At 35.6% G+C, this 13,273-nt stretch overlaps 1 protein-coding gene across 1 annotated transcript in view; it reads left to right on the plus strand.

The window, feature by feature from the left end:
* LOC128983447 (transmembrane 9 superfamily member 3-like) overlaps positions 1 to 13,273 on the plus strand; it is a 55,342-nt gene that overhangs the window by 26,529 nt on the left and 15,540 nt on the right. The window contains exons 6-7 of the mRNA XM_054402740.1: positions 2,592 to 2,758; positions 3,689 to 3,914. Of these exons, the coding sequence (XP_054258715.1) occupies positions 2,592 to 2,758; positions 3,689 to 3,914 (393 nt within the window). The remainder of the gene's footprint in view (positions 1 to 2,591; positions 2,759 to 3,688; positions 3,915 to 13,273) is intronic.

Here is a 13,273-nt window from a genome sequence, read left to right on the forward strand (position 1 = left end):
TGAAATACGTCTAAAACCATCTCATATATGTATAGTATTTGGAAAATAAGTTTCAGGCGGGACAGTGCTATAGTTATTGAGGAGTAGTTGTAATAAAGTGCGTATTTTAGCGTTACCAAGAGAATGACAGATAGACAGACAGACAGACAGACAGACAGACAGACAGACAGACAGAAATTGAGATAAGGTTTGATTCGGTTTCTCTGACCTATGAAATGTAAAAATAACCAAAAAGTTCATTATTCTAAGCAATGTACAGACAAAACTCTAATTTTATTTATATAGATGTTGTCTTTTTTTGGCTCTTTTATAATATTGCTGTTTTTAGGACAATAAACACTAAATTTTATAGATGACTAATAAAACAAGTGAAAAACTAAGGTAGACGGATATATCCGTCCGACAAAATAGCCAAGGTCAGCAGTGTTCATATATTATCGTTACGGGCGTCGGACGGAAATATCCGTCCACCTTACGTTTCTTGCAGGCCAATGACGGATATATCCGTCAGATCAAATTTTCTTTTGTTTATAACTTGTCTAAAAAAAAATTTCAGGAGAAAGGTAATGTTGTTTATACTCTATGAATGATTTTAAGCAAGAGAAATACAAAAAATAACAACTTTAGTTTTTGAATTTTTGTGAAAAATAATTAAGCTCCAGCCCGCCATTCTATTTACCCCGTGAAGGGTTAAAAAACGAATATCCAATCAGATCAAAAAACCCCAAAAAAAACTCAACCAAGAACAAGATAATAGTTTTTCAAGTGATCCTAAATTTATTACTCAATTCTATCCTGGGCTACAAAAGATTAACAGTGTAATGAAAGTAGCATTCAATATTTTGAAATCTTCCCCCAGTTCTGACAATTTATTTTCCAGACCACCATGTGTTATTTTTAAAAGGCCACAACATTTAAAAAATATGTTAGTGAGACCCAAAATGCAAAATTCTCAGCCTTCAAACAATTCTAAACATGGCTGTGAACCATGTCACAAGACCCGATGTGGTATTTTCAAAATTATGAGTAGTACAACTGATTTTATAGTAAAGTTACGAACAAGGTTTGTCCGATTGTTGGTAGATCAACTTGTGAATCTCACAATGTGATTTATCAACTATCGTGTAAACATTGTCCAAAAGATTACATTGGCCAGACTTCAAACTCTTTAAGAGTTCGAATGACAGGCCATCGTTTTGATGTGGTACATGAAGAAAGAAAACCAATCTATAATCATGCCGCTCACCACAACCAAACTTTTGAAGGCTGCTATACCCTTAAAGCCCTTCACAAAGTAAACCCACATCAAAACCCTAAATGCAACCAACTGGTCTCAAGAAATTCTGAATTGGCTCACCAGTTGGTACTGAAAACAAAGTTCCCCTGGTTTAAATTTAACATAGTAAAACAGTGATTCAACTCAGCTGAATTTTAATTTTTCTTTAGGCTGATTTTATTATTTTCTTTGATCTGTACTCAATATGTTCTCAAAATTCAACTATTTGTAAACAGTTCATATTTATTTGTTTCGTACATTTTTACATTTTTCATTAATTTCTCTTTGCTTGAAAACCTTTGTATTAAACGAAAATTTGCAATGTTTCATGTTTCATTTATCATAAACTCTATCAAGATCTCCTCAATAATAATATATATATAAAAATATACGTCCGAAAACGCGATAACTTGAGTAATTTTTCTCCGATTTTGATGAAATTTGGTTTGATGGTGTAAGGCAGGATAAACTTAAACGAGTTTGCGAACCAACATGATCGGACCATGGGAACAGGGTTTTACGGGGGGTTTTATGGAGTCAAAAATTGGTTTTCTCATTTTTGACCCTGAAAACACAAAATTTTCAAATTTCTCTCCAAACCATTTTAAAGAACTTTAAAAAACAAATAGTTAAGTATACCAAAGTGTTTTTCTACGGTTATTGGTTACGGAGAAAGTTAAAAAAATGCAAATTTAAAATTCCCATGTTATTCTTATAGATAATATTGTAAAATGTTGTAGTTTGCATGTTCATTGAAATATTTTGATCAATCTTGGCAAATTTATTTATATTATACTAAGCTACTAATATTTTACTAAAAAACACTCTTTATTAGCCTCCCTGTAGGAGCGAACCTAGGTACTCGTTAAACCTAATGTAAATTAAATAGATTTCATTTAAAATCAATTTAGGCAAATGCAAATTCGCTTAGTCTGCAGGTTTGCTGCGGCGGGAGTATTAATAAATTTGTTACGTTTATATTATTCATCCTGATGAAATATAATGCGTTCAATAACTAAAAATAATTAATAAATAATGGTTTAAATACCTTTTACTGTCAAAAGTGATCCTTTGTAATTATAAGCAGCTGGTAAAAATGTAAAAATAATTATAAGCAGCTGGTGTCCGGCAAAATTCATTACTGTACATTGCAGTACCTATGTAATAAAATCCCATTTGGTTGAACTGGCGGCAACAGCTGTTTTCTGGACTAAATCCATGCTTGGGAAGAGTGGTTTGACAAAAAGATTTTTTCAATGGTTGAAATACTACATTAAATGGACTATATTTACTCTTATGTTATATGTTGTGATAGGAGAGAGACCTGGGAGATGAGTACGGGTGGAAGCAGGTACACGGAGATGTGTTCAGACCTCCCAGCAACACCATGCTCTTCTCTGCCATGGTAGGAGCCGGCTACCAGATCACCACGGTCACACTGTCCGTCATCATATTTGCTATACTGGGAGAACTGTACACTGAGTGAGTGGATACATCTGCTACGCTAGTTGTAATCTAATTGCTATGCACCGTGCACCATTGGAGAAGGCTATATGTACAATTTTACACCCTAATTTAGTAGTTAAACAACCCCAATATTAAATTTTTCCCAAGAGTACTTGAGTACAAGTGTCCCTAAAAATAACAACTATGTTATAATTTCAGAAGTATTCGTAACAGCTAGTGGCTCTAATGTAAACCCTTATATCTGTCAGATGAAGGGATACGTCGTAATCAGGACACAAAGATCGGATAATCAAAGAATTGTAAAACAGGGTTACAAAAATAAGAAAATAAGATATTAGTTTTAGGAAAGCGAGAAACTTATTTACATTGAGGCAAGAGGCGTATTTCGTCACATGCGTAGTCTATACTGGCCAAATGGCATTGTGCAACGGATCCTGACGAATTGAGGAGTGGAAAGATGCTGAAATCAAACAATTGGCAGCGTTCTTTCACTGCTGTTCTGCATATGGACAAGGTAGTAGGTGGAAATAGCGGTTGTAGGAATAGTGCCTAGAGACAGCAGATATGAAAATTAGTTTCTGAATAAGGCAAATGCAAAATGTAAAGTCAGAGTAAACATGAAACATAAAATAAAAACGTTTGAATGCATTAAACAATACTAACCATTTTCTCCAATAAAAAAATTCAATGAGCATGAAAGCTTAAGGTTGGTGTTGGCAACATGTATTATACACAAACTTGATATTTAATTGGCATAAAACTGCAAATACAAAACAACAGTATAAACTGGTTTAATAGGTCTGTGAACACTAGGCATGTGAAGATAAAATAAATAGGTGACTTAATATTTCTAGAAAAATACCTTGAATTTAATTATTCACTAGCAAATTCTTTTGTATGGCCATATTTGTCCACCAAAGTATGTGACAAGTCAATGTTTTACAGACGTGGATCATTGCTGAGTACAGCTATATTTGTGTACGCGGCCACAAGCCCAGTCAATGGCTACTTTGGTGGCGGCCTCTACGCCAGACTCGGAGGCAAGATATGGATCAAGCAGATGATCTTGTCTGCCTTCATGCTGCCTGCACTCGTCTGCGGTACTGCTTTCTTCATCAACTTTATTGCCATCTACTACCATGCATCAAGAGCTATTCCCTTTGGAACCATGGTGAGATGGAGTAAAAGTCAAAACTGGAGTAGGCCTAATATAATTGCATTAACTCTTATATATTTTTATCATTAAGAAAACCATTTAAAAATGTTAATCCACACTCTCTTGTTATTGAATTTCTATTATTCGTCTGTTGTGTTAGTTGTTCATTACGGTGTCGGTTTGTGGTGGTCATGAGTCAACCTATGACACTTAAGGTAATATTATAATAATATTTACTTGATTAGTTAGTTACTCTTCATATGATTTTTGTGTAGAACCCTTGACAGAAACAACTAGACACTCCATCCTTATGTTGAAGCTGTCGCCAGTTTTGTAAACAAAATCGTAATTGATGTGAGCCATCCACAAATTGTTCTGATCTAAATTACTAATTTATGTTGAATACACAGACTTGTTTACCAAGTCAAACTGATAACTGTAAATTTAATAGATAAAAATCAGAATGTCATAAGAAAATGTGAGTACAATGTACAATGTGAAAATGTGAATGTACAATAATGTGAGCTATAGCAACTGCTATGACCCATCAACTATGTCAGCAAAAAAATAAAAAAGTTAGAAATAGAATTTTAGACAATAGCACATTCTGTGACTGGTCCACACAACTAACTAGCCTATGTGCTTTTTAATAAAAAAATTGGCAACAGCTGGTCCATATGGATGGAATGTCTTCTTAAGTATATAATAGTCAATGGTAGAACAGCCATGGAGACCATTGGAATGGGTACTGGCATTGACTTTATATCTCTACACTAGACATCTTATAGAAACGGCCCAGCCATAGTGAGCGGATCTGAGCCAGAATCGGTGGCTCAAGTAGTTGGTCTGACCCTCCGAAAGACAGCGCAGCACTCGGTCTTAGTTCGCTTCTTCTCTACAAGATAGCGCGCTCTACGGCTCTCACTTCCCTCCCGTGACGTCAGCCGCTGCCACTGCCACTGCGCCCGCCCGCCGCCCGCCGGCGCGGTACACTGCATGGACATTCATTCATATCTTGTTCTTCACACCACACTTGGCACTTGCACTACCCATTAGCATAGATAAAACATACTCCCTTGTGTTGCTTAGTCTATGCCACTAGTTACTAGATCGGACTCCGATGCGAGTACTGAATGCAGCTGTGTGGCCACAACACGTCGTCGGAACAGAGGCGTAATGTGATAAACTTCCCGTTGTTGGCATGCTTATTAATGCATTTTCCAGGAAAACATAGTCACTATATGAGTAGGGCCGACTTTATATTAAAGTTGTATTACTAGGTTTTAAGAAAAACATATATTTAGTTGTTGAGACAAGAATAAATATGAACATGAATAGCCTAAATTAATCGCCGAACGCATTGCCGTTCTTGAATAAATTCAATTCAAATGTATTCAGCTTAAATTGGTTTTTTTTATAATTTCTATGAAATTATTAATGTTGACTCAATGTTGGCTTAATTATTAATAAATTGCAATGTTGACTCGGGTCATTATAGCGTTATAAAACTTTATCATTAACCCCAGGATGTAAAAAGTACAAAAAGAAAAAGGAAAGGTAATCATTAACCGGGTGTAAAGAGACATACAGAACGAAAAAACATGTAGAGAACCATCGAACTAAAAAGGTAAAGAGCAGTGATGGTGTTGAATGTGCTCTGAAAGTCCCTTCTAAAAAATACCAATTTTTTTGAATTGGGGTCGTTAGATTGGATTTGTCAGTACTGCAAATCTATGAATTTTGAGTCAGAAGAGACTAACTGGGACACAAAAATATTGTTTCCTTATGTTGTCACAAGGAGAAGGTAAAATGAACTCCTTATCAACATTTTGAGTTTATGGAAAATCTTATCATCAGCGACTACAAAAAAGTATTAAGGGTCAAAAGAGACAAAAATCTATTTGAGTAAAACAAATCTGCATTTGAAATGGCCAGTTCTAAGTCTCACTTGAATCAAAATCTTTCTGGTAGTGGTAGTCTACATAGTTTTAAAATCCACGACTCCTTTTCCATCAAATTGGACCGTTAATACCCTCTAACATTGATTAAAGTATGCCCAACTTTATATATATGACGTAAACACAGCTTTTACTCACAGTATGGGTCAAAGATTCGTGAAATGCGACCAACTGCTGATGCGTGATCACAGAGCAAAGAGGTGCGTGATTTACATGTAGGCTAAGTGACCATCTTTATTCCATACAACAAATGTAATGAAAAAAAACCACGAATATAGGAATATACTTGAGCAAATTATCTAAATAGCATAAATAGCTGCTTATTAGGTTATCAGCATTGCCCAGTTGGTATAATATTTATTTTTCAAATGAAACTCGAATTAATATAAAATATCCATTTGGTTAAAATAATATATCGGTTTGATTAACATAAAATAGTTTATACAGGCAAACTATCAGTTCTATTTCATGTAAAAAATTAAACAACCCCGAAATAAAATACAAAGATAAACAGTATTTGTTAATTATTATTTCTTTTATTGCTGACAATATTCCCGTGGCGGAGCACGGGCGGTTAACTAGTATTAATTTAATGTACAGTAATAATATCATGCATCATATAGGCCTACTCATACTAATGATAATAATAATCAAGAACTTAAGAACTATATTTAATGTTATATCATTGACTAATGGGTTGTATTAATAGTCAAAGGTTATATACCTATTACAAAATATTATTCATACCTTAATTTTCCCATTTTTGGTGAAGAAGATTCAAAATAAGACAGCTCAAAAGGTTTGTTAAGCTTGATTTATTATTACTCTTGATATCTTGTATTAATACTTTTTTTAATACGATCAGGTAAAATTCGTTTAAACTCCTATTTTTATGTAACAGAATTAGGGGTCTGCGGTACAGAAAATTTAAGGTCGGTACGGTTCGGTACGGTACAATATTTTGTACCTCGGTTCTCGGTACAAAATCGGTACGGTACGCGGCTACCCGTATTTTTGCGGTTTTCTTCTCAGAACTGTATCTAAACCATTATTTTGAACTTTAATACAGTATAGACATTACTATGAAAATGGATAGTTTCCTACATTCATGGTTTTCTAACAACAATTTCTGTACCACATATTATTAAAACAAAACCTTTTACTACTATGAGGATTGTGTCAAGAAAAATCACAGTTGAGATAAAGGCTTTACCTATTTTACTCTGAGATACTTTGAATAGCCATGATAAAGCAGTTTAAAAATAGGATAAGAGTTTTTATGAATAAACATGTTTGAAACATTTATTGACAAGATAATTTCACAAAACTGGTAAATTATTTCCAACCAACACAATGTCTAGTTGTTTTTAATTTTAAAAACATATAAAAGCATTCAGTAGAAGACAGTGTAGTTTTGACAGCTGTTCACAGCAGATGACAATGAAAAACTGGAGGTTATGATGAAGTAATGGCAAAGACCATTTTTTTTATCAGCTTCAAAACTAGTTAAGTTATAAGATGGATACAATTCTTGCAAAGTTTTTTTCTGAAACTAAAATTTGGATTATCACAGAGTAAGATTTGATGTTGGGCAATTAGACTTTATAACTGTGTAAAAGGTGTGTATCCCTGAATTTATAAATTGCATTCTACACTTATTCACTGCCAAACATAATTCAGTAGAACCTTGATGAACCGAGAATTACACTAGCCTACATAACTTCATTACCCCAAGTAAAATACCAAGATAATTTTTATAATTGTATTTGAATCGTATAATCTTAGTTTGTTAAAAATGGATTGAATGTTCAACAATAATTGCAGTCCGTTATTGTTAAGCAGTATGGTCCCAAATTATTGTTTTTTATTTTGAAACATCACAGTTCATTTTACAAAATTATAGTTGAAGCAGCTCAATGTCAAGTCACGCTTGTGCAATAGTTTGTTTACATGCTTTCTCCAGACCACGGGGGAGGGGAGGGTCTGATAAGCCGTCTATTGTTCACCCCCAAGAAGGTCCGACCCTCATTAGTGCCGCTCGGCTGCACTCAGTGGGGAACCCAATACCACAAATCAATCTTTTAAATGAATACAAATATTTGGTAATAATTGTTTTATTAATATTCACCTTGAAATTTCAATAAATTTGGTGTAAAATTTGACAAAAATCTGCCATTTGGACCGATTATTAATACAATACCAAATACCAATAAAGTAGTACATTCATTGGTAATTAAATAATAGGTAAAAATTTACCGATTTTCGTCAAGTTTTACCCCCTGCTGTGAGCTATGTCACAAAAGCTGATAACGACATGGGTGATTAGTAACCATGGCAACTTGTTGAATGCGTGATGAAGGGTAACCCAAGAAATAGAAGAACAAAGAGAAAGAATAAAAGACGTTGTTATCTTTATACCCTTTTTACAATTTCCGTTATTGTTATCTTTATGTAAGATTTTATGATTTTGTTTTATAGGTTTATAAAATAATTCTTTTTAACTACGGGAATATCAATTTATAATTTATCAACGTGCTTCTCTTCTGAAACAGCAATACCGGATGCATAATAAAGGTCAATGGCCTAAAATATCACGATTGTGCAATATTGTATTTTGATGTTGAAATTAAAATCACGACAAAAGTTTGTATATATCCATGGTCGTCAATAGAAAGATAAAATATCCATAACAAATATTTTAATTTATAAAATAAGATTGTAGATTAGTTACAAGTTTAATATTTAGCCATAAACAGTTTTATGGCAGTAGGCAATGGCCAGCGGCAAATTCAATATTCACGAAAATACTGATTAAGTTAGAGATAACGTTTAACAGTCATCATAAAACTATTATTTTTATGATAAAACAGAATTGGGGAAAGTCGTAAAGAAATAAAAGTGATAAAACTCAACAGTTCTTGGAAGTACTTCAATACAACAATTATTGTCGTGATAAAATGTTAATGGATTTGGGACTGCTAATGGGTTTTTTATTGCACCATCACGCTAGTAATAAATTATGAAGATCTAAACAAACATCTGATAAGACTTTTATGTGCTCAGAACCAACTGCCGTTGTTGACTACGATAGTAAACTGAAAGTAATTTATTATTATAATAGGCTGTACCGAACCGAATTTGTACCATGTAAAATGCTGTACCGAACCGATGACGGTAATTAAGCTTGTACCGTACCGTACCGACTTTTTCGGTGCACCGCAGACCCCTAAACAGAATACTGAAATGCAATCTAAATGAAAAAAGTGAACAATTAGTCACTTATAATTATGATATTCTTTGTATCCGAAATATATTGTATTAGGCCTAGTATTTTTAATTGTTTAAAGGGTTTGCTTCAAAAACCAAACTGTTATAAAACCAAACAAATTATGAATGTGAAAGCATGTTCTTACATATTTTTACATCTACATCAAACGTTTACGTCTTGCTTTCATTACAGAAAACTCTTCTATCAACTGTTCAAATGCAAAGTCTTCACAATTAAGGATCTCGGCTTCAATATTAAGAATAGCTAGGGAATTTAACTTGTTTTTCTTTAGGGTAGAACGCAGATAAGACTTGATCCTCTTTAATGAAGAAAATGATCTTTCTGCAGTACAGTTGATAACTGCAGTAGACAAATACATCCTAAGAGCTATATCCACATTAGAAAATGTATCCTCCAATGTTTCTTCTCTGAGAAACTTGCTCATTGAGAGAGGTGTGCATGTGACGTTATTGCACTTTATAAATTTAGAAAAATGCACACACTCACTCCCAAATGATGACTCTAGGTCGGTATTGTAAATGTTTTGGAGTTTTGTTGCTTTTTCTAAAATTACTGATGGTTGTGTATCTGAAAGTGATGTGAGTCATCTTCACCGATCGATAATCACCTGGCGCCCGCCGCAACGCACGCCACCCGTAGTCGAGCCGCCCGTCACGTTACCCGCTGTCTGCCGCGGCCAGGACGCCAGCCGTTGAGGGGCGCCCCTAGGCACGTGCCTAGTGTGCCTATGGTAAATCCGCCACTGCCCAACTTGAAAAATAGTCTCAAGGCCAAGAGTTTTGACATGCGCATGCGCCGTAGAGGTTAAGGTTCTTCGCCCCCGCCAAAACTGTTTCGCGCGTTATCCTATTGCGATTCCTGTTCTCAAAATTAAATTTAAATAAATATATACTTTTGCCAAAATATTATAAGATACAACATTTTGAAACGACAAAATATATTTGGCTTGATAAAAGGTTTAATGTTAGCGAACATGTTTCAACATTCAATAAATATACAAACATCCCTGTGTGTTCTTTATGGCCATCAAGTCCTTGCAGGCAGTTTTTAATTACTGTTCCAGTATTATTTTTACTATTCGTATTTTACGAACTGTGTGCTAATAGCGGGTTTCGATTGTTATAAACTAGAAACACTGAAAGAGTCACTACTGAACCATTATCAAAAGATAGAGCCAAAAGAAGAAAATCAGATTTTGATTTATCTGGTTGAGACTCAGCAGAACTCACAATTACAAATTGTATATACTTGTATGATCTTATATTATTTAAATAGTTTTTCGAAATTGTGTTTGTTTCTTTTACATTGGATGTAGCCATACATCTCATACTCATGCTTATACATAAAGAGAAAACAGACTTACCACTGTGTATTAAATATATAGGTAGTTGATAAGATTTTCCAAGAGCTCAGAATGTTGATAAAGAGCTGATTTAACCTTCCCTTGGGACAACATGAGGACAATGTATTTGTGCCCCTGTTATCTGTCTCGAAATTCATAGATTTGCAGTAGGCCTATTGACAAAGGACAAATCCAATTAAACGATCGCAATTCAAAAGTCAGTGTTTTTGTAGGTACAGTGCAGTCCGGCTAATCCGAACTAATTGGGACCGAACCCCGTTCGGATTAGCTGATTGTTCGGATTAGCCGAAATAACGTAGATAATCAAGATGGAAGCAATTTTAAGGGGTCGTAGTGTCGTAATATGAACGAGCAATACACAAAAACCAATTTTAATAGTCCATTTACTACAACAAAATTAAAAAAACAACAGTTAAACTTAAATAAGCGCATCAGTTGTGCAATATCTAGCGTGTCAACAATCAACTAGCGTAGAGCGATATGAACGGGTGGGCAGACGTGTATGATGTGACGATAATGCGTGCGGACTGTACGTCTGCACGCACTGCTTACCGAGACTGTACACAGTAGCCTACACGTCTGCCCCCCTCCCCTCACCAATAAACTAGCTTAATTGTCAGAATCGCAACACAACAACACCTTGATCTAGTCTGCTTTTGTTTACGTAGTGCGGTCAGTCACCTGTGGATTTGCGTGTGTACGGGTTTTTAGTGTGATAAGTGCAATGTCTAACAAACGTAAACATAACACTTTGACTCTTAAAGATAAGCTGGAAACTTTAAAACGTTTGGATAATGGTGAAAGTGTGACTAAACTAGCGAAAGAGCTGAACGTCGGCAAAGCTACAATTTGCGACTGGAAAAAAAACCGTGCGAAACTTCAACAATATTGCACAACGTCTTCAGAGGTAACCCTTGAAAATCGGCAAACGGCGCGACAGTCGCAGTATGATAAAGTTGACGAAGCGCTTTTTCTGTGGTTCTCGCAAGAAAGGGAAAGGGGAACCCCTTTAAGTGGACCTATCGTTCAAGAAAAGGCAATTCAGTTGAACAATCTGTTAAATGGCGACAGTTCCTTCACAGCCAGCACCGGTTGGTTTGACCGGTGGAAAAAACGTCATGGTATTCGGCAGCTAACTGTCACCGGTGAACAACTTTCCTCAGATCAGGCTGCAGCGCAGGAATACCTTGCTTCATTTGACAATTTAATAAGCGAAGGAAATTATTCCCCCCAACAGATATATAACGCTGACGAAACCGGCCTAAATTTTAGAGCACTGCCAACTAAAAGCTTGGCCTCTAAATCAGAAAGTCGTGCTCCTGGTTTTAAAATGTGTAAGGACCGAGTAACCATTATGGCTTGTTCCAATGCTGCTGGTAACCATAAGCTTCCTCTTATGATGATAGGCAAAGCTGCTAAGCCTCGAGCCTTCAAGCATATAAACATGAAGTCACTTCCAGTGTATTACAGGAACCAGAAGAGAGGCTGGATGGACGGGAAACTGTTTAAAGAATGGTTCCATGACCAATTCGTACCATCTGTTACAAGAAAATGACATTCCCCCACGTGCTATTCTTTTGCTAGATAATGCACCGTCCCACCCAGATGTCGACGAACTAACAAACATGTGGCGAAATAAAGGCAGCCTTTTTACCTCCAAATGTGACGCCATTATTGCAACCAAGGGACCAGGGGGTTTTGCAGGCTCTGAAGCTTAAGTATCGCAAACACTTTTTAAAGTCCCTAATTGAAGATGATACAATCCCCTTGGTTCAAAAAATTAAACAAACGAACGTAAAGGATGTTGTGTATTGGGCAGCTGAATCTTGGGAAAATGTGACAACTGGGGCGATAAGAAAATTGTGGAAAAAGTTGTGGAAATCGTTAGATTTTGAAGAAACCCCTACCGAAAATGACCCAGTTAACTTATTACCAATGATTCGAAACATTCCTGGTTGTGAAAACGCGGTAGAAGAGGACGTGGATGAATGGATGGCGGCAGACGGTACTAGTGCAGAGACTCTGACTGACGATGACATCGTAGCAGCAGTGACGCAAGATCATGTTCAGGGAGACGAGGGGGAGGGTAGTGATGACGAGCCAGGGGGCGGGGGAGGAGAGGAGAAAGTGACACACAATGAGGCAGCTGCAGCGCTTGACCTTGCCCTTCGCTACTTAGAACAACAGTCTACTGCCATGCCTGCAGATGTGATGTTCATGAGAAAATGGTGGAACTACGCGACAAAAAACAGACTTACTAAACTGCAGCAAATGACAATGCGGGACTTCATGTCCAATAACAAGTAGGCCTAACCAAAGTTAATTTTTCAGTACGGTATGTGCAATATTTCTTACAAAATAATTCTTTGTTTTATTTGTTTTTTATTACGATTTGTAAATTTAAACTTTACATAATAAACAAACCATTGTATTCCTTAATTGATTACTCTGTTTATACTTCATTTCAAGATGTTTTACCTTTCCCATTGTATTTTATATAGTGCAAATTTATTAAAATTAATATCGGGAACGTGTTCGGATTAAGCGGACGTTCGGATTAACCGTGTTCGGATTAGCGGGACTCAAGTGTACTCCCAGAGCACATTTAACACCATCACTGTCCTTTACTTTTTTAATTCGATGGTTCTGTTATAAAAGTAATAACAAATATCTCACATCTGACAAATGGTTTATAATTAATTATAACTAATTTCATATTCTTCAATAAGAATTGTAATGACTCACCGACTCGCCCTTTGAAGGG

This window comes from Macrosteles quadrilineatus, unplaced genomic scaffold (assembly GCF_028750875.1).
Source record: "Macrosteles quadrilineatus isolate MER2022 unplaced genomic scaffold, UCM_ALF_1.0 Scaffold_1__1_contigs__length_201487025, whole genome shotgun sequence".
Taxonomy (NCBI): domain Eukaryota; kingdom Metazoa; phylum Arthropoda; class Insecta; order Hemiptera; family Cicadellidae; genus Macrosteles; species Macrosteles quadrilineatus.